Source organism: Calidris pugnax, unplaced genomic scaffold (genome assembly GCF_001431845.1).
Source record: "Calidris pugnax isolate Ruff unplaced genomic scaffold, ASM143184v1 scaffold518, whole genome shotgun sequence".
Lineage (NCBI taxonomy): Eukaryota > Metazoa > Chordata > Aves > Charadriiformes > Scolopacidae > Calidris > Calidris pugnax.
In genome coordinates, this window is record NW_015091362.1 from 175,298 (window position 1) to 199,766 (window position 24,469).

General features: G+C 55.3%; 1 protein-coding gene across 1 annotated transcript in view; it reads right to left on the minus strand.

Moving 5' to 3' along the window:
* Positions 1–24,469, minus strand: part of CHD6 (chromodomain helicase DNA binding protein 6) — an 82,275-nt gene that overhangs the window by 33,704 nt on the left and 24,102 nt on the right. The window contains exons 3-17 of the mRNA XM_014961168.1: positions 17,068–17,561; positions 13,271–13,409; positions 12,557–12,706; positions 10,352–10,417; positions 9,799–9,857; positions 9,318–9,435; positions 7,772–7,858; positions 7,351–7,485; positions 6,909–7,030; positions 4,646–4,889; positions 4,014–4,190; positions 2,490–2,633; positions 1,454–1,709; positions 737–947; positions 40–235 (exon numbers count right to left, since the gene is read on the minus strand). Of these exons, the coding sequence (XP_014816654.1) occupies positions 40–235; positions 737–947; positions 1,454–1,709; positions 2,490–2,633; positions 4,014–4,190; positions 4,646–4,889; positions 6,909–7,030; positions 7,351–7,485; positions 7,772–7,858; positions 9,318–9,435; positions 9,799–9,857; positions 10,352–10,417; positions 12,557–12,706; positions 13,271–13,409; positions 17,068–17,561 (2,598 nt within the window). The remainder of the gene's footprint in view (positions 1–39; positions 236–736; positions 948–1,453; positions 1,710–2,489; positions 2,634–4,013; positions 4,191–4,645; positions 4,890–6,908; positions 7,031–7,350; positions 7,486–7,771; positions 7,859–9,317; positions 9,436–9,798; positions 9,858–10,351; positions 10,418–12,556; positions 12,707–13,270; positions 13,410–17,067; positions 17,562–24,469) is intronic.

Consider the following 24,469-nt stretch of genomic DNA (forward strand, 5'->3'; position numbering starts at 1 on the left):
CAGGACCTCCCGGCAGCCTCTCCTGGCCTGGCCTGTTACCTGGAGATCATTCTGTGGGTTCCAGTCTGAATCAAAGATGATGCAGGTGTCAGCAGCGGTCAGGTTGATGCCCAGCCCACCCGCCCGTGTGCACAGGAGAAAGACGAAGCGATCTGAGTCGGGCTTACAGAAGCGGTCGATGGCAGCTTGGCGCAGGTTCCCACGCACCCGCCCATCGATGCGCTCATAGGTGTACCTGCTCCGAGAGGGGAAGAGGCGAGAGCAGGGTCACAGCAGGGCCCAAACTGGCTTAGAAATCTTCTTGCCCCTTCCCCCGGGCTGTGTGTAGGTACACAGGCAGCCGGGACTTACTGGCAGGACCTGTGCACACGTGCAGGCAGTGTGCACTGTGGCTGTTCCCAAAAGTTGTTTCTCTTATGATGGCAAAATCACCATCACCCCATGCATGGTGCATGGATATGGGGCTCATGGGAACCACGACCAAGGGAAGGTCCTATTTCCATTTGGTTACTCCTAGGACTAGCCCTGGACAATGCAGAATGGACAGGTCAGAGCTGCCCAGCTTTGGGGTCTCTGCACTCACCAGCAGACCCTTTGGTACTCGGTAACTCGGACCCTTTGGTACGTGGGCACAGAATGGCCAAATCTCCACCCTGGGCTGTTTCCACTCTGTATCTACAGAGCAGGATGGAGGTGATGTGGAGGAGCTGTGGTGAATGCTGAAGCCTGTACTAACCGCCTCTGAATGAGATAGTCTTCCAGGATGTCGAGGCAGCGCACCATCTGGGAGAAGATGAGCACCTTGTGTCCACCAGCGATCAGCTTGGGAAGCAGCTTATCAATGAGCACCAGCTTCCCGGCCGCCTGGATCATTGCCTGCAGCTGGAAGTCTTGAGCCTCCGGGCTATGTGTTTTACGGAAGTCTTCCAGGATCTTCTCTTCTGCCCCTGCAGAAGGTGAGAAGGGACATGAGCTCTTGGCAAGGCTGGCAGTGCAGCTGCCCCCAGCCTCCCATCCAGCGCAACAGCAAGCCACTATGTGAGGAACAGAACCCATGCACTCAATCAGGCCTAGGAAGGTTGGCTAGAGACCTCCAGAAGCCCCTCCACTCCTGTGACTCTACTCCTTCTTTAGGGCTTGCACCAGCTCTTGGCAGAACAAGCCAGTCTTGGATGTTGGAGATGGTCCCATGCCAGAACACAGCCAAACATAGCAAGCCTCACAAGATGCTGAGGTGCCTATCAGCAATGAGCATCTGCAGGGAGCTGGGCTGCCCGTGAGGGCAACAGGGCAGACCACTGCATCCAGTGCTGAGCCTGGATGCACAACCACACCAGCAGCAGACAGCATGAGGGCCTGAGCTCATTCCCAAACTGGGTGAGCTCTGCAGGTAGTGACCAGTAAATGTTGCAGTGATACCCATCTCTCCACACCTCCTGTGCACAGCCCTCACCATTGATGAGATACGGGTGATTGCAGCACTTCCGCAGCTCCATCATGGTGTTGATGAGGTTGGGCATATTGTGCTGGTTGGCACCCTTGGAAAGGAAGGAGAAGTTCTTCTCCAGGATGGCCCGGTAGTATTTCTTCTGGATATTGGTCAGCTCCACCTCAATGATGGTCTCCTGCTTGGGTGCCAGATTCTTCTCCACATCATCCTTCAGCCGTCGCAGCATCATGGGCTTCAGGATGGACTGCAGCTTCTTCACCTGCCAGAGCAAGCGCAGAGATTCACTGCCCTCCCTGCATGGCAAGCATACGGTGACAACAGTGGAGGGGCCTGCAACACTACAGCCTCCCCAGGCTGGAAACCCCCCACAAATGGCCCTGAAGCAGCTGCTCTGCTGACAGCCAGGACAACTTCAGGGTCTGGCTTCCCTGGGGCAGGCACATGAGTAACAAGCCCTGGGCCAGGAACTCCACGTGCTCCTGCTGCTGGCAGGCTTAGGTAAATGCCTCTGCTGCAGGAGGAGAGCTGAGAGCTTTGAGAACAGCTGAGATGATGGTTGCTCCATGTGCTTGTTCCTGCTCCCTCAAAATGTCTTTGTACAATCGCCACTTAAGCCAGACATTCAAATGACAGCGAGACAGAGCAGGGGACTAAACTGCTTTCCATGACCCATGCTCAAGAGGAACTCTGGAGGAACAGCTCCCCAGGGGAACCTGACAAAGGCGACTGACACATGGACTTACTCTCCTGCTTGGTCTGTCCCTGAGACCAACAGGAGCATAGGGGAAGCTGGGAGAACTGTGCTGCCCAGGCATGCAAGAGGCAGTAGGAAACCAGGTGGGGAGCAGTCCACTGCTTTGGCATAGGCTGGTCTCCTCTCTCCAAAGCAGTGCTGGGGGCTCTGTCACAACTTTTCTTCTCCTGGCATGAGGAGTCTTATTCGCTTCCATAAAGCACATGTCTGAGTGCATGCCTGGCTTGGTGACCCTGTGCCTCAGCAGCCTGTGGGAACAGTCACTAGAGTCACCCTTCTAGGTACCTGCTCCTCTGTCTTCAGGTCTCCAAACTCCTCCAGAAAGGCTGTCTCTGAGGGGAACTGCTGTGGCTCCAGGAAATTCAGGAGGCTGAAGAGCTCCTCCACTGAGTTCTGCAGGGGGGTCCCTGTCAGCAGCACCTTGTGCTCCTGGGTACACAAAGAAAACAGGTTGAGGACACAAACCAAGAATCCCACACTGCTCCCAGGCTTCAGCCCTGCCCTGGCATAAGACCTTCAGGCAGGGCTTTGCTGGCATCGGACATGGACACTGACAGAGCCCAAGCCTCCTTGCACCTGAGGGCAGGATGTCCCTCTCTCCTCAGGGCTCAGGTAGAACGAGAGGGAACATGGCCCAGAGCCATGTGATACCAAAGGGCATCAGGGACCTGCTGCTAGGGCCACTGTGAGCAGGGTGCTCCAGGGGCACGTATGACTGTGTCAAGTGCGCACTGGGAACAAGGCGGCTGTTATTAGAGGTTCATCATGTAGGTACATGCGCAGTAAAAGGAGACGGGGGTCCAGACAATCCCCCCAAGACCTGGGAGTGTGAGGAGCAGATGTCCCCTCAAGGAGAATGCACTCCCTGTGCTGGCCCCACGGGCTCTGGGGCAGGCACCACCAGGTACTACCTCCCAGGGCACACTAGCCGCTCTGTCCCAGTGCCAGATACTCGGGCACTTGCTCACTGCTCAGGCTAATCCTCCTGCCCAAACTAATGCAGGAAAGGTCCCCAGGAGTCACCAGTTATGAAAGAACAGCAATTGTAAGGTGGGAGGCTCCCACAGGACTTGTACAAAGGAGAGTGATGGTTATGAAGGGGGGGCCAGCAGCAATCCCGCTTTGCCTCAGGCTGCTCACAACCTAGCAGGGACCTGCCCAACACACAAGGTCATTTGGAAACTAGAGACATGAGACTATTAATTTTCAGAGGCCTGGCCCAGCTACAGGTGAGTGTGATGGAAGCTGGGCAGGGCTGGGAGATCCAATAGGCCTGATGGCCCTTGGTACAGCAAAAAGCAGCACTGTCTTTCCCAGGGCTGGAAAGGAGCTGGACATCCAAATTCCTTTCTCAGAGCAGCTCATTGATGCCTTTTTCACCACCCACAGTCCTGCACCTCCGTCCCTGGCACACCCCCAGGGTACAGAGGATGCTGTGTACCACTGGTCAGCTACTGCCTCACGTGCTACAGCAGCCACCACTCCGCTGCAAGGCCAGGCAGTGCTCTGCCAGGGAGCACACACAGAAGGGAAGGCATGGGAGGACTTGGCCTGCTCTGGGTTAATATTCCCCTTCAGCAAAAAGGAGTCTGTGATGGCTGCAGGGCACCAGTGCCCCATCCATCAAAGCATCAAAGCCCCCCCCATCACTGGCACTGCAGCCTGAGGGGTCCTGGATGGTTTTTGCTCTGACAGGGAGCTCTCAGCCCTGGCACTTGGCCTGAGCAGCTGGCAGTGGCATCTGACTGCTAGGCATGGTCGCCTCTGGGCCACCCTGCGCTCACATGAACCTGGGCAGGACATGCTCACCAGGGCCATGAGCTTCAGCCCCTCCAGGAGTTTGCAGTTTCTGTTCTTCAGGCGGTGTGCCTCGTCAATGACCACGCAGCGCCACTGGATCTTCTTCAGCTCTGGGCAGTCAGCAAGGATCATCTCAAAGGTGGTGATAACCACCTGGAACTTGAAGATCCCAGGGAGAGGGTTACCCTAGGAAGACATAAACCATATGCAGCGCTTGACTCCTGCAGGGCGGCAGGACACTGTGAGACATCCTGTCAACATATCAGTGTTAGCGTATGGCTTCTAGCTGGGATTTCCCCAGACTCATCTCTCTCAAGCAGTGGGCAGGTTCCTGCAAGCCCCCTTGGTGGCTGCAGGCTGCACCTCTCCAAACCAGACGCTGCTCCACGGCAGACAAACAGGCCTGGACACAGACTGTAGTTGGGGCTCTGCTGCATTTTCCCCTTTCTGCATGAGTTGGGCCTGTTCTTCACTCATACACAGTGCCCCCTAAGCCCATGACACCAAAGGGGTCTTAAAAGATCACCTCTCCCTCTCCAGATGAACCACAGTTCAGTGGTTCTTGGGAAGCTCAGTGCTTCCCAAGTAAAGGAAGCCAGGGCAGAGGGCAACATCCTGGGAGTGTTGTGTGTGTCAATCACCTGTGTGTCCCTGTACACCATCTCGTACTGCTGGATCATCTGCCGGCTGATCTGGCTGCCATGGTACACGATGGCATTCATCTCTGTCCAGGTACGGAACTCCCTCTCCCAGTTGGTGATGGTGGAGAGAGGTGCAATGATGAGGAAGGGGCCATGGATGCCCATCAGGAATATTTCTGAGAGGAAGGTGATTGACTGGATTGTCTTCCCCAGTCCCATCTCATCAGCCAGGATGCAGTTCTTCCTGCGGAGATGGACAGGGGCAGGTGAATATGGCTCTCAGGGGCAGGAACCATCCTGTCACCAACTCCTCGATGGGATGTCAGGCACATCACCTCCACCCACACCTCTGACCCTGCACATTGGTACAGTGGCTCAAACTGGTCTGGGTAAGCCATGCCATGCAACGTCTTGCAAGATGATGGACTCAAAATTAGTGTGAGAGATACCATCGTTCGGGTGCACACTAAGCCAGTGAAGATGCATCCGATGGCCTGCTGCAGCTAAGAACATGCATGTTCCTGCATTCCTGCTACAGGAATGGACCAAGACCAAAAACCAAGGTGTATGTTAGACTGATAGCTAAGCCCTACTATCTCCAAGACTCATTTACCAGGGAAAAACATTCCTAAAGACTCAGTTGCAAAGCTAAACCAAACACAATTTTTCTGGCAGCTGTCTGCCAGCTCCACCACTGGAAGGTCTCAGCAGCTGCTCTGTCAAGCCCTTTTTTGTCAGCTCTACTCCCCAGTTCCGCTGCTCCTGTGACCACACACACCAGAGCCCCACTCTCAGCAGGACTACTCCTGGGAGCCCAGGGCTTCAGCCCCTCCTCACCTGTTATACCAGTTAAAGAGCAGCCAGTTCATTCCCTCCAGCTGATACTCCCGCAGCTGGTTGCTGTTCTTATACTCCCGGGACTTCTCCAATTTCTGCCAGGACTCAGATGCCGGACGCTCCTAGGAGGCGAGAGCAGGAGCAAGGTCCACAGAGAGCAAAAGGCTAACACTAAGTGAGGCCAGACCCCACTTATGGGGCTGCACATCAGGACAACACTTCAGAACAGTCATTGACAGCTGATTCACAGCAAGATCTTGGCCTCTGAATCCCACCTTCAGATCCTACTAACTAACCCATCTGGAGGGGAGGATCTGGGCCTTGCACTGCAGCAGCAGGTACAAGAAAGTCAGCACTGCTGGACCTTGGCAAGACACAGATAGCCCCTGCCTGTCCACAGCAGCGAGCTGCCAGCCAGGTACGTTACCTCTGGGTACGTTACCATGTGCTTGATTTCTGGAGGGATTTGGAGGGCTTCAAACTCTTTAATTTTCCCTGGGTCGACATCCTCCTCCAGCTCCCAGGTGCTCTCCTCATAGGGCAGCGAGCACCACTTCACCAGGTAGTGAGTCACCTCCTGCAGGATGGAGACACAGGCTCAGAGACAGCAGGGGCCTCACAGCCACCCAGCCCCAGCGCGAGGGCACAGATTGCCACTGAGACTGAGTCATGGGCCTGGTCAGTGGCCCTCCACCCACCCCTGTGCCAAGGGGGCGAGAGGTGCAATGATGAGGAAGGGGCCATGGATGCCCATCAGGAATATTTCTGAGAGGAAGGTGATTGACTGGATTGTCTTCCCCAGTCCCATCTCATCAGCCAGGATGCAGTTCTTCCTGCGGAGATGGACAGGGGCAGGTGAATATGGCTCTCAGGGGCAGGAACCATCCTGTCACCAACTCCTCGATGGGATGTCAGGCACATCACCTCCACCCACACCTCTGACCCTGCACATTGGTACAGTGGCTCAAACTGGTCTGGGTAAGCCATGCCATGCAACGTCTTGCAAGATGATGGACTCAAAATTAGTGTGAGAGATACCATCGTTCGGGTGCACACTAAGCCAGTGAAGATGCATCCGATGGCCTGCTGCAGCTAAGAACATGCATGTTCCTGCATTCCTGCTACAGGAATGGACCAAGACCAAAAACCAAGGTGTATGTTAGACTGATAGCTAAGCCCTACTATCTCCAAGACTCATTTACCAGGGAAAAACATTCCTAAAGACTCAGTTGCAAAGCTAAACCAAACACAATTTTTCTGGCAGCTGTCTGCCAGCTCCACCACTGGAAGGTCTCAGCAGCTGCTCTGTCAAGCCCTTTTTTGTCAGCTCTACTCCCCAGTTCCGCTGCTCCTGTGACCACACACACCAGAGCCCCACTCTCAGCAGGACTACTCCTGGGAGCCCAGGGCTTCAGCCCCTCCTCACCTGTTATACCAGTTAAAGAGCAGCCAGTTCATTCCCTCCAGCTGATACTCCCGCAGCTGGTTGCTGTTCTTATACTCCCGGGACTTCTCCAATTTCTGCCAGGACTCAGATGCCGGACGCTCCTAGGAGGCGAGAGCAGGAGCAAGGTCCACAGAGAGCAAAAGGCTAACACTAAGTGAGGCCAGACCCCACTTATGGGGCTGCACATCAGGACAACACTTCAGAACAGTCATTGACAGCTGATTCACAGCAAGATCTTGGCCTCTGAATCCCACCTTCAGATCCTACTAACTAACCCATCTGGAGGGGAGGATCTGGGCCTTGCACTGCAGCAGCAGGTACAAGAAAGTCAGCACTGCTGGACCTTGGCAAGACACAGATAGCCCCTGCCTGTCCACAGCAGCGAGCTGCCAGCCAGGTACGTTACCTCTGGGTACGTTACCATGTGCTTGATTTCTGGAGGGATTTGGAGGGCTTCAAACTCTTTAATTTTCCCTGGGTCGACATCCTCCTCCAGCTCCCAGGTGCTCTCCTCATAGGGCAGCGAGCACCACTTCACCAGGTAGTGAGTCACCTCCTGCAGGATGGAGACACAGGCTCAGAGACAGCAGGGGCCTCACAGCCACCCAGCCCCAGCGCGAGGGCACAGATTGCCACTGAGACTGAGTCATGGGCCTGGTCAGTGGCCCTCCACCCACCCCTGTGCCAAGGGGGCCCTGGGGACAGGGCTCAGGCTGCACAAGCCTGGGAAGGCCTCAGGGTGCTCAGAGATGACATGCGATGAACACTGTGAGCCTAGACGTCCTGCCAAGCCTCTTTCCTCCCCTCCCTCCACGGGGCGAGCAAGCGATGCAGCCACTCACCTCCCCGGTGTCAGGGTCCTTTGTGTGAGCCACCTCCAGAATTCGATCTACCTCCACATAGTCCGGGTTGAACAAATCCTCATCAGGCTGCAACAGCAAAGGGTAAAAAGAGAGGTAAGTTCAAGGTGATTCCAGGGTTAAACAGATGGTGGGCACGAGTTAACAGCTGCAGGGCATCTGTCCCAAAGATGCTGCTAACTGTGCGCAGCACACCAAGTGCCCTGGACACAGGTACGTGACATCTGTCCCTGGGCAGGGAGGATGCAGGAGCCAAGCAGAAGGCAAAGCTCTTGCTTTAGAGCAGCCGTGGGCTCCATGCTGCCCTTGCTGGGAGGAAAGAACGTCCTTTCCAGCCCATCTGGCTCCCAAGCACAAAGCCCTGAGCTGTATGCTCCAGCTTATGTGCAGCACCCAGAGCTGTGACTGCCACAGCAGAGCTACACGCAGCACTGGATGAACTCCACTCCTCTGCAAGGTATGATACCTTGTTCTCTGTCTCTGCCTCTCTCTGTCCCCACCTTCAGCTCAGCAGGCACCAGCAGTAACCTCTCATGAGGCAAGGGCTCATCCTCCTGCCAGGAACACCTGGGGAGGAGTGGGCTTTGGACTAGCAGCGGTCCTCGGAGACCTATCTAGGGCTTGGGAAGGAGAAAAAACAGGCTTCTGTGTTCACAGCTCCCCAAGCCCTACTTAGGCACAGGAAAGAGCATTTGCTCCCTGCTAAATTGTTAGTGGTACAGTGCATTCCAACACACGCTTTTTCTTTGCATCCTGAGAAAGACCCCAAACAGACTTGGGAGTGAGAAATTTGATGCACACCCCCAGCTTTCCAACTGCATCCATGGAGAAATTTTCACAGCCTAGTGGCCTGATTTACACTTGAAAGGGGCAGTTTGAGGAGATCCAAAACTATCTCCAGAGCAGCAAGATTAATTATAGAATACCTTTCATATTAAACAAGATCAATCTGCTTATAGAGCAGGGTAGGCAGGACCTCTGCCCAAGCAGAGATACTCTCTTTCATAGCAACTCTGCTCCACCATGAAAGTACTTCCAGCACTGCATGCTGTCCTCCCTCCCATTGAGCAACACTTCCAGAGTTGGCAGTGCCTAGCATGTGACATTTGTCACCCTCCCTGCACCTCTGCCAGCGACACCGCAGGTGTTCAGGGCACTGTCACAGCCCCTTGGTTCCAGCATCCCCACCACACGCCCTCTTGTGCCATGTCTTGGTTCAAAGAAGCCTGGAAGCTCCAGGTGCCATGCTGCTGCCTGGGCATTGCCACAGTATCAGCAAGGGGCCACATGGAGGGCTCTGGGCAGCACCCTGGGATCACTGAGCTACAGCAGAGCTCAGGCAGGGCAGGCACAGCTGCAAAGTGAGCCCTGCCTACCCACTCCCAGACCTGAATTTTGGCCCTGGAGATGGTCTTGCCTGGGCAGGAAGGTGCCAGGGGCAGCACTCAGCTCTTGGTCCACTCAGCCACCACACTGAGCCCAGGTGTGCTGGGGTCAGGCACAGCTGTTTGCTGTGCTCAGCTCTCACCTCTGTAAAAATGTGCTTCATCTGAGCCTGCTTGTTCCGGAAGCGCTTTATCTTCTGGGAGATCCTGGGGTCCTTCTCCAGCTCTTCCAGAGTTGCCCACTTACAGTGGAGGTAGGAGCTGCAGAGGAAAAAAAAAAAAATACAACAAAACGTGACCAGAGAGGCCTTTGGGCCCATTTCCACCTACCATGCAGACCAGCAGGGACCTCCCAGTGACCCAGAGAACACCTATGGCTTGCCAAATGAAACCCCAAACTGGAGGAAGCCATTGCCCAGGTCCAGGGCAAGACTGAACATTGTGGCTGCAGCAGCCTTCCTGCTTCCCGCTGCCAGGGTTGGCTCAGGAGGATGGGGGCAGTGAGACATGGATGCTGGGGCTGCAGCTGGAGGTTTGACAGGGAGGTTTGTGGGAGCACACAGCCCTCTCCTGCATGCACAGGGCCCGCTGCTGCAGCACAGACCACCACAACGCCACACGTACAAGTTCCTGTACTTGACGTAGAACTCCTCCATCTCAAACGCCAGGCCTCCAGGATGAGCCTGAAACCAAGGGAAGGAGAATTAGCAACAGTCAGAGCCTGAGCAGGAACTGGGGGGCATCCTCTGTGTTCTGGGCACAGACAGGTGTTCCCTGCCCGGCCACAGGCTCCAGGCAGGCTGAGCCCCACAGATGGCAAGGATGGCCAGGCACTTGGCATGCTACCTGCCCCAGAGGCTCAGTGGTGGTGGGGAACATGGTGTAAGACCACCCTTAAGCACAGGGGACTCAAACATCTCCTGGGCATCAGCCCAGGCCTGACTCCTCTCCAGAGGCTTTCTGGCACCCAGGGCAGGAGAGGCACCACATTGATCCCCAACCCAGAAAGGTGCCAGTTTGGGAATACCCCAGCAGCACCCTGCAAATAGCGAGTGCAAGGAATAGCACAGCAGCACTGACTGCTGCTACATCTCATGTCCCTGCTGCAAAAGGCAGCCAGGTCCCGTCTCTCCTCTGCCCAGGGACCTCCAGCCCCAAGGACATCTTTGCCACTCACCTCCTTCTGCACTATCCTGGAGGCAAGGATCTTCTCGATGATATTGGCATCATCTTCAGGAGGCTCCTGGGAACAGGAGAGCAGGCTGTTTTCCTGGGTCATTGTGTGGCTTGGTCTCTAGCATCCTCCCAGCCCAGAACTGCTGCTTGCTCCTCTCCAGCCCACCAGCCTGGCAGGAGCTGCTCTTGGGGAACCCTTGCTGGGTGCCAGGGTGCAGGTGCTGCCAGGCCAGCGACACTTGCCCTCTGCCTGCGCTCCCTGGGCCAGCAAGGCCACAGCACTGTCATGTTTAGCTGTGTGGGTTCTTCCAGCTAGACCAGGACAGCCAGAGAGGATGGGAAGTCTCTCAGTAAAGAGGAAGGAGCTTGGGTGCTTCTGCCCTGACTCAAGGAAGGGAAGATACCACAACGTGCACATCCCCTGCTCCTAGCAGCTCTCCACGCCAGACCTCTGACTTGCCTTGGCACTTATACGACCCTATAGTGCTGGATGGCCCCAAGGGCCCCAGTAGACCAGGGTTGCTGCAGGCATCCTCCACTGCTGCCGCCTGCCCATGGCCACGTGACACGGGCAACAGCACTTCAGCCCCACCACCATCCATGCAGCTCTTCCCAGCAGGCTCAAAGTGCTGTCTCCTTCCCTCCAGGGCTTCAACTCTGCCATTAGAAAATACCCCATGAGGCCACAGAGACCTTCTGCTAGCTACCCACAGGCTCCCACTCCCTCACACTCAGCACACGAGCTGTGCTGGAGGTGGCCCTAACACTGCCCTGCTTCCAGCTCCAAGAGAGCAGGCACAGGGCAAGCGGGGAGGCTGAGGCTCTCCCGGTCCTGCTGTAGCAGGACCGGCCCCACTGAACACCAAGGGACAAGAGAGCCGGGCTTGTGCCTGTCTGTGCTGTAGCAGAAGGGGCATGGAAAGATTAGGGGAGAGGACAGACAGAAAAAATGTGGAGCTTGCTTGAGCATTAGAAATTATAGTTTTGCCCTGGCTGGGAGATGGTACAGCAGCAGGAGGAAGACTGAAGTGCAGAGCAGAAAGGAGGAGAACTCTGTTCATCTCCGTCAGACAGAGGTAGCCTGGTCCAAGGCAAAGCAGCTCTTAGATGTCCCTTTGCAGACTAGAAAGATCCTCCCAAGAAAGGCACAGGTCAGGCTGGGGAGGGACAGACAGCTGGGGCATCCCACACCACTCACCCAAAAGGGTCTGGGAAAGCCAAGGCAGTGCCCAGGGCTGCAGCAACCACTCTGTGCCTCAGCATCCCCCTGCAGCGTGGGGCAGGATGCTGGACCCAGCACCACAACACAGCAAGCAGGGTAACAGCAGCTCTGTCTGGGCCCCTCAGCTGCAGTCCCATGGCCCAGAGCAGGATTTCTGCAGCACCAGCAGCACCTCCCGTGGGTGCGGGGCAGCCTCTGTGCGAGGCAGGGAGCATCAGGCCAGGTCTTATTAACTGGCTTAATAACAGAACTGACTAATACCCACACCAAAGAAGGGACTAGAGAGGGACATGAGAACACTATGAAAACAATTAGTGACCATTATTAATATCTGGCAGCTTTGTTAGCGTCCAGAGAGAGGGAATGAGCTGCAGGAACCAACACACAGACCAGGAGTTGCCAGCACCTACCAGGAGCCAGTGATGAACCTGTGGGCAGAGGAGACAGGGCAGTAAGGCCCAAAATGCAGTGACACTGGCTGGTCCCTGCCACGCTGCCCAGATCCCGACCACATTGCCTGGCAGATTAGCTTGGCTGGCAGGTGCCAGGCTGGGCATCTCTGCACTCTGAGGCACTGATGGAGAGCAGCAACGTGGGCAGAAAACGATCACCTGGCACCTACAAAGCCTTTGGCCGAGCCAAAGTAACAGACTAACCTCATGGACAGGAGCTACTGAGTTAGGAGCCAAAGGCGGGGATGGGCAACGGGTGGGTCATCTTCAGGGAGATGTCCATCTACATGACATGTTCCAGAAGCCTTAGTCTCCAAGCAGCAGGGGGATAGTTGGACCTGCACACGTCTTGTCCATCCCTTTGTGCACTCACAGTCCCTGCAAAGCCAGCCTGCACCCTCCCAGACAAGCACACTCTCACGCCATCCTTGTGCTGAGATCCTCCACTTCTTCGAACCTTGGCACTGACACCCTTGGGGCACCCTGTGGGAGGCAGGAGGCCTCCGTCACCCCATCCCACATCCAGCCCTACCTCTGCCTGCCACGCCAGAGTAGAGGCGGAGAGTGCAGAGGTTCGCCCAGCTCCCAGCACGGCTATAGTCTCGCCATCATCATCCACCACCTTGAAATCCAGGTCCTCATTGTACTTCCTCCTTTTCACTTGCCGTCCTGAGCGGCGTTTCTGTGTATGGGATAAAAAAGGCAGTCACAGGGGAGACAGGCAGACCAAGTACCTCCTCCCAGGTTGAGCAGAGGAGGGAAAGCCCCAGGTCTGCCTGATCTTCACCCCACTCCCTGACCCAGGGGGATGGAGGTGGTGGGAAGAATAGATATCCCTTGGCGGTAAACCCATCACTGCAGCGCCAAGGTCTCCATCAATGTCTGACCCACACAGCCCCATCAGCCCCCACGACCTGAAGCAGCAGAGCCCTGCAGAGACACATGCAGCTCCACAGCCCTGTGGGGCTGACCTGCATCCCCATGCTGCACTGGGAAAGCAGAGCTGCCAAGGGCCATGGAGGAGAGGGAAACTCAAGGCTCAGGGATGGGCAGCACCCAGGGCAGCAGCATGTGCCCAACCCAGGGCCGCAAGCTGATTTCAAGTAGCGTGGCTGGTAGACCCCAGGGCCATGTTTTACCAGCCACACTGCTGGTCTCTGATCGCTGTGCCCCAGGGCCCAGCTCTCCTCCCACTCAGAGGGAGGGCTTTCCCCCACCAGCAGCCCGCCAAGGGTTTTGGACATACCTGGCTGTCAGCCGACTCTGCAGACTCCTCTGGGCTCTGTACAGATGGGCTCAGGAGATCCTGATCCAAATCCAAATTGTCCACTGGTATCTCATTTTTCCTCTTCCCTTTCTTCTTCTTCTCCACAGGGGTGTCCTTGCTGTCAAGACAGACTAACAGTTATATCTTCTCCTTGGGATCCCAGGGGAGAGCCAGCAGGCACCCACACAGGGCTCTGCTCTCACTGAATTACCCAGAAGCAGCTCAAGGCTCCTGGAGCCTCCCCCAGCACTGGGGATCCCCAGCTGGTGATGCTCATTAATCGCCATCAAGTGTTTCTCCATCCAATTCCCGTACACTGGGATGAAAGGATCCACCTGCCCTAACCTGGTGTAGGGCAGAAAGGGGCTGGGGGCTCCCACCAGCCAGGGTAACAGGGGCTGTAGGAGCTGGGGTTCAGCCCTCAATGCTCCTTCAGCATGGGGAGCCTGGATGCGTGAGGTCAGGATGCTTGGGATCGTGTCTCAGGCGTGGCAATGAGCTGGGAGGAACCAGGCCAGCCTCTCTCCTCCAGGCAGGGTGACCACAAAGTCTCCGCAGTGAGGGCAGGTCCTGCAGCAGAGCGCGGCAGCCTCTGCCCCAGCTGGGAGACCGAGACAGGGACATTTGTCCTGTGCAGGTGCAAGGAGCATCTCCCCATCACCAGCCCCAGCTGGTGCCATCCCCAGGAAATGAGGTGCTTGCTCTGAGCACTGGCCATCCTGTCGGCCACCTCTCGTGTGTGCTGCAGAGCCCTGCCAGACCCCAGCAGACCTTTACACCAGCGTTGAGACAGAAGCTGCTCCAGCTCGTGGTTTGTCTTCCCTGAACCACAGCACCAAGTTCCCTCCCGAGAGGGCAGCTAAGCAGACACTGGCCTGTGCCTTCAGCCAGAGGGAGTTAAGCCCCGTGATTGCCATAAACACGGGTAGAATGCAGGTCCCAGACTCTCACCAGTACAATAGCCCATGATGGCAGTCAGCACCACATTCAAGCGCCTGCTGGGAGGCTCTGTCCCACCAGGCAACTATCCTCCGTGCTCAGGTCACAGGAGGGGATTTGGGCCTTGCTCCCAGTGAATCCCACCACCTTCCTGCAAACATAAACTGTGCAAAGACACAGTCCAGCCCCATGGCACACCTTCAGGGTCAGGGCCACCCGGCCCATAGTGGCACCCAGCACCCACCACAACCTGCCTGTGCACAGGAACATGCTCAGGAAGCACCAGGGCAAGAAACAACCGCTCCCAACATGCCCGTCCATCCTTACCCTCTGCAAGGAATACTGTTAAGGGAAAGATTCAAAGAGCTGGTGCCTGTCCCTGAGCTGAGCAACGTCCCCTTCCTCACTCACAGCCCCGCCATCCGTCCCCTCCACTCCGTCCCCTCCACATCTCAGACCTGCACAGCAGCAGAGGAACAATTAGTTTCAAACTCATGTCAAGGTTTTACATGAGAAAAATGCCTGTGACTGGCAAAAAACAAGCAGTTAAAAAATCTGCTGTTCAGGCCAAAAATGCCCTGGCCGTCCACCCGAGCTTCAGTCACAGGCCCTGAAAATGCACCGCGAGCACTGCTTCCATCCCAGCAATAACTCCCAAGATATTGATTTGTAAGTCACAATTAACAACTGTTTCATTCATAGCAGTAGTTGGCTATGATTAGAAATAATTTAGAAGAAATTATGCCACCATTATCTGCCACTTAGAGGACTCCTAGCAATCATTTAACCTGCACGGAGTGCTTATTCTGCCTGCCACTCGCCTCCCCTGCGCTGCCAGGGGACCCCCATCTCTGTCCCAGGCAGTGGGCGCAGGGGGACACACAGCCCTGCTGCCCTACAGAGCTTCCACCTCGACACCCATGGGTGCCTCCACCCAGCAGCCATTCCTCCTGTGGGTGACCCAGAGGCAGAGGCAACAGCCTGAGAAGAGGCTCAAAGAGGGGCTGTGGAGAGTGGGAAACAGTCCATGGGCTGGACTCTTCAAGCAGCAAGGGTGGACCCAGGTCCTTCTGGAAGGTCCAGGTGAGCAGGAAGAAGCACCTTGGCTCAGGATCCACTGGAACAGGGCATCATGAAAGCACAGACTTTGTGGCTCTCCCAGACTCCCACACACAGTTTCTTCTGGCTGCATGATGTGTTATGGCGTTACACTAATTGGCCTTTTTTGAATGAAGTGCTCCCTTCATCAGGGCTCTACACACTGGCCCCCAGCACAGCAAGCAGATCCCCCTTTAGCCCCCATCCTGATACCCCCAGATCCTGCTGTGCCTTTGCAGGAAAAACCAGGGTCTCCAGCTCTTCAGCTGGGATTACCCGACCACAATCCCCAGCTTAGCAGAGTGACCTGCCCACCACCTACCCATAGCAGGTCGCACTGGCACGGGCTGCTTTTAACACCCTGTGAAGGCACTGTTGGCAGCCAAGGGACCTGACAGGGTGGCAACAAGCTCCTGGGCAAGAGCCATAAGTGCCTCCAGGAGCCCAAGCCTTCACAGTCTGCTCTTGCCCATGTTTCCCCTGCTTTGGTGTGGTCCCAAAGGTCCCATTGCAGGGGTTGGACCCCTGTGAACTGCCCATATGGCAGTTACTTACTGGTGGAGCAGATGTGTCATTAGGAAAAGCTGTAGTAGCAGCCACCTGGCGCCGGCTCGGCAGCCCTGGCCTTTCCAGGATCCCGCTCTCACCGAGATCTGAAGGAGCCGGGCTGTGAAAGACCCAGACTCCTTGCCCTGCACATGTGCCCTGACAGCAGCCACAGCAGGAGGAAGGTGGGAAGATCCCACAGACCCTCAAACACCCATTCTGGTGACCATTTCCAGAAAGCGCCCTTGAGAAGCTCTACCAAACTGGTGTTTTCTAATAAAGAAAGGTTTTGCTGAAAATTTCCGAGCCGGCTCCTGTACTAATCCTGTTTACAGTAGAAATATATTCATCCTGTGAGTTATTTACAGCCCACGAGGAGGGCCCTGCTTTGGACAGGACTCTCTGAAAAACACTTACTTTTGCAAGTCCATGACAGTGAACCAAATTATGTTGATGCTGTTGAGTCCTGCTCAGCTATCTGCACATATTCCCAATTAAAAAGAAATCAGAGTTAAGAAATCAGAGCTTCTGGCCAATCAGCCTGTTAATTAAAAGAAGGGGGAATTACTGGAGGCAGTGGCATTGGGCTGTGCAGTACGAGGGAGTCCTCAGGCCTCCCTGCCGCCGACCTTTGCTGCCAGCACAGCTCCGCAGCTGCAAGGGAGGGACAGGTCCTGCCGCACCGGAGAGGGAGAAGACGGTATGTGCTCCAGCATCCTCCCAAACCTGAGCCGTGGGCAGACAGGCTGCTGGCCCCCAGGCATGCAGACATGGTCGCTTGCACAGATAGCCCAGGGTCAGGTTCGTATCACTCACATACCCTCTACTCAGGCCCCAAAACAGGTATGACAGGCCCTCTGCCACGCAGTACCTTGCTGTCCTGGTGAGACACCTCCCTAAGGTCCCTCTGCCCCCCAGGACACTCAGAACAAAGGCCAGGCCAAGGAGAGGCCAAGACTCTTTGGTTCTCTTCTGAATCTGGGATCTCACAGGGCCTCATCCTCAAAAGGGCTACCTGTCTGCATGGCTGCAGAGCTCATCCTGGCCTCCTGACCAGCACACCCATCCTTCAGGACAAGGAGCTCATGCACCCTGCAATGTGGTGGCCCAGCACGGCTCTCTTGGCCAAAGCTCATGTGAACCTAGAGCCCTGTCCACACCAGGCACAGAGACAAGTTCACATCACCACCCACCTGCTCTTCTTGGGTCTTGCTCTGGGGCCAGGCTCAGAGCCACTCTTCTTGTCTTTAGGCTCCTTAGGGGCTTTGGGTTCCCGAGGTTTCCGGGGCTTCTTGGCCACCTCCCTCTGCTTGGGCTCTTTCAGCTTCTTGGGCTCCTTAGCCTTTTTAGGCTCTTTTGGTTCTTTAGGCTCTCTCCTCCTCTTTGGTTTCACCTCCACAGTTGCTTTTTCTCCCCCTTCCTGCTCTCCCAGATCCTTTTTCTTCCGTTTCTTCTTCACCCCTATGCCTCCGCCCCCACCGTCCTGCATCCCATTCTGGGTGCTCATCCGCTTCTGGGAAGCTCCGTCGGGCTCATCTTCTGGGCACTGGCACTGGCCACCGGTGGCCATGGCCGTCACTGTCATCTGGTGGGGCACCTCGTCCTGCTCCTCGCTGCTGGCAAAGGGGTCCTTGCACTCCCAGGCATCCGACATTGGGGAGCGGCTCAGCGCTTTGAGGTTTGGCGGCTGCAGAGAGAACAGAAAGGTGGCATGTGAAGCACATGGCACATATAGAAATAGCTGGCACTCTAGGGGGAACTGCAGCCCCAGCGAGGCTCTAGTCACCTGGGTGTGAGCAACATCCCGTGATATACCGGGGACTATGGCTAATGGCCACCACATATAGATGCAGCTCAAAGGAGAGGACCCCCCATTCCCTGACCGATGGAGGCTGACAGATTAGGGAGGCCATTCGGTTCCCCACCAGCCCACAGAGGTCCGGAGCAGAGGCACCCAGCCCTGCTTCTGTGTTGCTGTGTCCCCAAGCGCAGCCCTGCCTTTGATCGCACACTCCACACCCAACTCTGCTGAGACCCAGAGCAACTCACACACCCAGGCCACCTCCTGCCCATTTCCCAGAGTCAGGGATTGTCCCAGCAGGGCAGGGAATTAAGGATGTCTTGCACATCCTCCAGCAACAAGAAGCAGGCCCCCAAGTCAGCTCAGGACAGACTTCAGGGCAGAAGAGGGGGGTTAGATGGACACCTCTCCCAGGAGCTGCTGAGTGCTGGGCTCCCAACAGCTCAGGAGAACGGAGCTGCTCTTCCTGCTCCGGCTCTTCCTTCACTTCCTGCAAACTTTCCAGCACTGAACACTGAAAGGAATTCAGCTGCGTACCTGATCTGCACTGCTGGGCAGGCCCAACCAGAACACAGCATGGAAAGGCCCAGCTCTGCTCAAACCCGGGCCTGTGAGCCTTGACCTCGGCTCCTCCAGATAAGCCCGGGCCGGTGGGGCTGGCAGGGGACAGCCCAAGGAAGGGAGCTGTGAGTGACAATTCGTACTGGGGACCAGAAACACCCCTTGCAGCAGCTGCCAGAGGGGAGAGAGCAAGGGATGCAATAAGTGCCGGGCAGAACCATAGCTGCGTGCAGCAAGGACGGGGAAAGTAACGTTGGGCTCTGCCAGTCAGTTCCCAACCCCAGCACCCCGGCACTGGCAGCGCCTGGCTCTGCTGCACACTCAGCCAGCCCACTGCACCTCTCCTCTCTGCCTGTGACCAGGGGGCCACTGGAGAGTGGCTAGGCCATGGCCGGCACCGATCTCTCATGGTACTGCCAACAGCCCACTGCCACTGCGCACCCAGGCAGGTCTCTGCCTGCTGGCCCGGAGCTCAGACTCCTGTGCTGCTCCTCCAGCCCCACAGCAGGCAGCAAACCCCAAAGCTTTCACAGGAGATGGCACACTTTTCATCCACAACCACGTGATTAATTCTTTTTGATGCACAGCTTGGCCATGAGCAGCGGGAAGCTCCGGCCATCCCCAGCCTGGTTCACCACCTGAGCAGATCAGCACCAGACCAAACCCAGCAATGCAACTGGGGCTGGAAAGCTGCTCTTGCAGACAGGAGTTTGGTGGATGTTCCATGAAACACGGCATAGGGCTGAGGCCCTGCCAGGCCTGAGGGAAGCTGTGGGGTAGCTGGTGAGTGGCCTGGGAGCAGTGTGCCTGAGGGGACGGTGACAGTGCTCGCCCTGGCACCCTGCACCCACAGTTGCCCCATGTCAGTGGTGCTGCTTCTTTCACAAGTGAGGAGGTGCCAGCACCTCTGGCAGCCATGCCCAGGCCCCACAGACTCCCAGCACCACCTGGCACTTCAGATACCCCAGAGCTGTGGGAGAGAATACTATGGGCTGAGGACTGGAGCCCATTTGGGGTGGTCTAGGCGCAGGGCACTCTGTATGCTTGGAATTCTGATTTGGATTAGATGGAAGCATTAAGCGAAACAGGCTGCAAAGGGGCAAAGAAACCCAGTGTCCCTGCAGCCACCCATGAATGGGGCTGCTGGTACCAGCATCCCTGCCTGCACATGGTCACCTCCAGCACTCTGTCCTGGCCTGTGCTGACGGTCTGCACCAGTGACCTGGGATGGGGGAGAGCAACCATCCTGTCACACAGACAAGCCATCAAAGTGCACCTAAGCAATTACAAGGAACCTATTCTGGACCAGGAGAAAACCAGCACTACCAATGCTGCCTCTGAGCCCACAGGCTGAGCAACAGGATCAGTCCCAGCCTTTGCATTCCTCAGATCTTGCAAGCTGGGGATCAGCTGGAACAATTTACTGGATTAGCTACAAAGCTCCCAGACCTCTGAAAGCCTGGATCTCCTTTTGCTTCTGCGCTGAACCGCAGTCAAGTGCAGATACCACTTCCCATATGGGAAGCAAATCTTCAGCATCTTTGTAGAGCAGGAAGGTGAACTACTCCTTCCCAGCCGCAACTTGTAGCCCCGAGTCTCACAAGGGGCAGACCACCCAATGGACAACAGGTCTGGATACTGCAACTCTGGTGCCATCCAAGAGCAGGCGATGCCACCTTCCCTGCCAGAGATGGGCTCCCGGCTCCCCCACAGGACTGGACCAGGACTGGGCTGGAAGTGGTGCTGAACACCTGGAGCAGCTCCATCCCCAACAGCCTGTGCTTAGGGGAGCTGAGCCACAATGGCCAGCCGCAGGGACATGGGTCCCTCTCATTGTGTGCATCAGAAATTCCCAGCAGACCAGCATGGAGTAGGGAATGGCTCATAATTTCCACTGTCGTACACCAGCTGAGTGGTCCATAGCTCTCCCTTACCCCATATCTCCGTCTGCATCTACAGCTCTGAGCCAGGATATGGTGCTCAGGTAGGTCCCACTCGCCATCGGCACCTCCACTGCCCAGCGGGAGCCTCAGGCCCCACCACATGCAAGAGGCTAATAAAGCCGTCAGGAGAGCAGGCCTCAAACCATGACCTCCTTCGTGGTGTCTGCATTGTGCTGCTGAGGCAAATCAGAAAGGGCATTTTGATGGTTGCTGATGAAGACAACCCAGCCTGCCATAAGCCCCTGCTGCAACAGAAAGTTGAATGCTTTATAGAAACAACCACGAGCTGTCAGAAGGTTTGTGAAAATGCAATCCTTCTGCTCCTCCTGCATCACCTCTCGGCAGCCAACAGCCGCTCCAGCCTCTAGGTATGCCCATCGTGGTGGGAGCACAGATGTGTCCACTGCAGCACACCCCACATCCAGCACTGCCAGCGCTTTGCCATGGGATGCCCCGTGGGCATCAGACATCCCAGCCTGCTGTGGCTGGGAGGCAGTGATGGTGTAAGTCAGCAGCGCCTGCCTCCATCTGGAGCAGCCAGACGCTTCTGGTGCAGGCCCTGCCATGAAAGGGCCATCACACACCAGCCTGTGGGACTGAGCAGCTCATGGCCAGGGCTTGCAGAGGCAGCAGAAGCACAGAGGGGCAGGGAAATAAGGCTCCTCCACGCCGACTGTAGGCAGGTACTGCCACCCCCAGAAACCCTTCTGCACCCAAGGCTGCTTGGTTTGTTTTGAGGGTAAAAGGCTCCTGTCAGGCTCCTAGAAGTCCATGGCAAGCTCCTGCAATCCACATGCTGCAGAGTACAAAGCTGCCGGCAGAGCTCACCACACTGCTGCGAGCCAGGGAATGAGCTTTTCCTACTTTCCTTTAATGAGGTTCAGTTGATCCTGGCTTCTCGTCAACAGGAAAATCCTGAGAAAGCAGTGCCAGTGTTATCTGTGCTCTTGCATGGCTTCAAAGCACACTCGCAGCTTGCCTGTGGTGGCCCAGCCACCCTTTGGGGGAGGCAGGAGCACACTGTCCCTGTGCAGCCAGGGCCACAGCATCAGCTGCTGCCCCTGTGCCAAGGGAACCTCTGCTCCAAATGATGAGGAGCTGAAGGGCCCGTGTCACATTGATGGGGACACAGCAGCACAGGGAGCTCTGCTGCAGCCGCAACCTCCAGGCTGAGTGGCCCGAGAGACACGTCTCCACATGACACACTACCATGTTCAGACACTTCACAGGGGAGAAGCACATTCAGCTTCTGGAGCCTAAACGTGGCAAATCGCAGCCTCAGGATGCTGCTACAGCAGGCAGGCAAGGTGGGCTCTCCTCGTCTGCTCCGGACCAGCCCAGGGCTGCTCTGGGACACTGCTGTGACCCTGAACTGGGGAAGGAGAGGGGCAGGGCAGGCAGCATGCACTGCCACCCTGGCTGCCTGTGGCTCAGGAGCTCCAGCGGCAGAACTGCATCCAGGCCATGGGAGCTACAGCTGCATGAACCCACTTGTAACCATGGGCGCTGAAGCACCTGGTGGCATTCAGTACCGCAAACTGATAAAGCAAACCCCACTGATTTTCTTTAAATTGTGCTGTCCTCCTAGGTGGCTTCTAGTTCTCAAGGCGTGAGAATACAAAGGAGGGTTTCCTTGTAACCTGCTCCATCCCATTCACTGTTTGGCCGTTCTCCATCACATCCTTCCCCTGCAGAGCTCTCTCAGCTCAGCTAAGGCACAGACGACACGTCTCCTTCTCCTCGCAGGAGGCCTGGGCCAGCTCTCAGACCATTTGTCTCATCCTCTTCTAACCCCACCAGCCTTGGGGTGGCAATAGGAAAGCATGCACTATCAGAGAGGTACCACACAGCAGCAGGAGGGCTTCTGCTCTGCTTCTTCTCCCTTCCCAAATCGCTGAACAAGCCTCTGGGACAACTGCAGGCAGATGCCAAATTCTCTGCCAGCGTTTTACAGTGTCCTCCAGGAGCAGGGACAGCTCCGAATGAAGATTCCCACATGGCTGGCTCCCCCATATGCGTTACCTGACACATCTTAAGACTTTCTTCAACCCTTTGGACTCCATTTCCATTTCAGCATATCAGATGATGGCAGGAATCAGCTGGCACCTTCTCCTCTGCTCCATGCCATGAAAGCAGAGACATTTTGCCTGTACTTTGCTTCCTACTCTTTAACCAGTCCCTAATTCACAGAAAGACCTCTTATCAGAACAATGCTTAACTTCTTTAAAAGCATTCAGTGATAAACTTTCTCACCAGCTGTTTGGGAGTCCATGAGCACTGTAACAGCCCAGACCAATCTTACCCCTGCAGTCTGGCTATCTTTAAAATCCTTGGCAGTTTGCAAGGATTTTGCTTTGCAAAAGCCACACTGACTATTCACCAGTGTAGTATTTTCACAGATAAAATGTTTATTATAGTGTCTAACCATTTACACAATACCCGGTAAACATATTGGCTTTCAATTTCACATTTGCTCAACCTCCCCTTCCATGGATGTGGCTCTGATAGGTGACAGCCCCTAACCCTATTTATTAGCAATTCCCAACATCTAATCAGGCTCCTTTACAATTCCAGAGTAAATCCCATCAAAGCCTGGTGGCTTGTGTTACTTTGCTTAAAAATGTCTTTATCAAACCTTTTAATTTAAGGGCAACTCTCTGATGCGTCGGGCATTGAGGGGTAGCTCTGGGCTGGGAGTCTTCCTGAACCAGCTGTTCTGCCAACATCCCACCTCCACGAGCACTTACTTGACACCTCAATCACTTATTCACCCTGTGAACCCTCTTAAAGGCTTTTTAGTCCTGAGATATTTGAAAAAAAAAAAAAAAATTATTATTAGACTCTGTGTCTTTAGCAAGTGGTTCCTAAAAAACCTTTTTAGTCCTGCTTTGTAAATTCTGTAAATTCCCAGAATATGTGTCCTTTTTCTACTACAACTTTTTTTTACCTAAAGAAAAACATCATTTTACATTGAATAGCCTCTTCTACAAGTTTTCTTACATGCCCATCTAGCCATGCAGGTTTGTGGTTTCTGGGGTATTTTGAAGGGGAAGGGGAAGCAAAGACAATGACTTACATGATTTGACAGGTGATGCCCATCTCTGAACCTCTGGTACCAGACCCAAGCAGCCTCCATACGCCCAGTACACTTTTTATCCTTAGAACTGTGCCTTTGCACTGTCTCTCAACTGGCATTTTTTTGGGGTGACAACTGTAATGATTTTACATTTTCAGAATACACTTTTATGTAACATTTGTACAATTTTTTATTCCCAGGGGAATCTTCTATAAATTACATTTCATACAGAAAAGCAAGTCCCTCAGCAGCAGCTGGAGCACGAAGTCTCGTCCCACGTGTCTAACTACTGTCAAAGAGAAGGTCAGGGGGAAAAAAATGTTTAAACCTCCCCAGAGAGCTGTGAAGGCTAACGGAGAGCACTTATAATTGCATGACCCCGTTAGAGGGCAAAGCCAAGGTTAGGGTGGGCCTTAATGGTATATTTCCCTAACTTAAAATTGTTTCATTTCATTTATAGTCCCAATTTGTCTCAACTTCTCAGTCTTTATTCAGGACTTAAGGGAAAACACCACCAGGAGATGTGACGTAAAGCGGCTCCTGCCCCTGATCCTCAGAAGGGTTCATTCCCCACTGCTGAGCCTGCAAGATGCACCAGCCGCCCTGGCCCACAAGGGTCACGCAGCACCCCTGGCCCACTCCAAGCCCTCTGGCAAAGAGTGGAGCTGGGGTCACAGGGATCTGAACGAACTGTTTAAAAAGTTGTGCAGGGAGCTTAGGAGGGAGCAGTGAAGTTCAGCAGCATTTTCCTGCCCAGGATATGCACCAGACCAGGGCCAGCAGGACTTGAGCCAGGTCCAAAACCCTTGCTCTCACCCTGCCTGCCCCAGGTACCTACAAAGGTAATGGCGGAGAAGAGGAGGGAGAAGGAACAACAACTGCAAAGAGAAGATGGGGAGGAGAAGAGGGAGAAGACTGGGGCCAGGGAAGGGGAATCTAAGACAGAGGACCAGGATGACATTATGGGATGAGAGTCCTAAGAAGCAAGTGAGAATGCAAAACAGCAGGCAGCTTTGGGTGAAGACAAGAGAAAGCTGGGGCCAAGCATGTAAAAAAGGTACAACAGAAGGGGTCAGGCTTGGCTGGATGGGGTAGAAGATCCTGCACCTTGTGCTCAGCCAGGAGGGAACCATCATACGCCCAGAGCCACGCTCCCTCCTGTGAGACCACATCACCTTCCCTGCCTCTGGTGCTCCTGGGCTCCCACCCCGAGC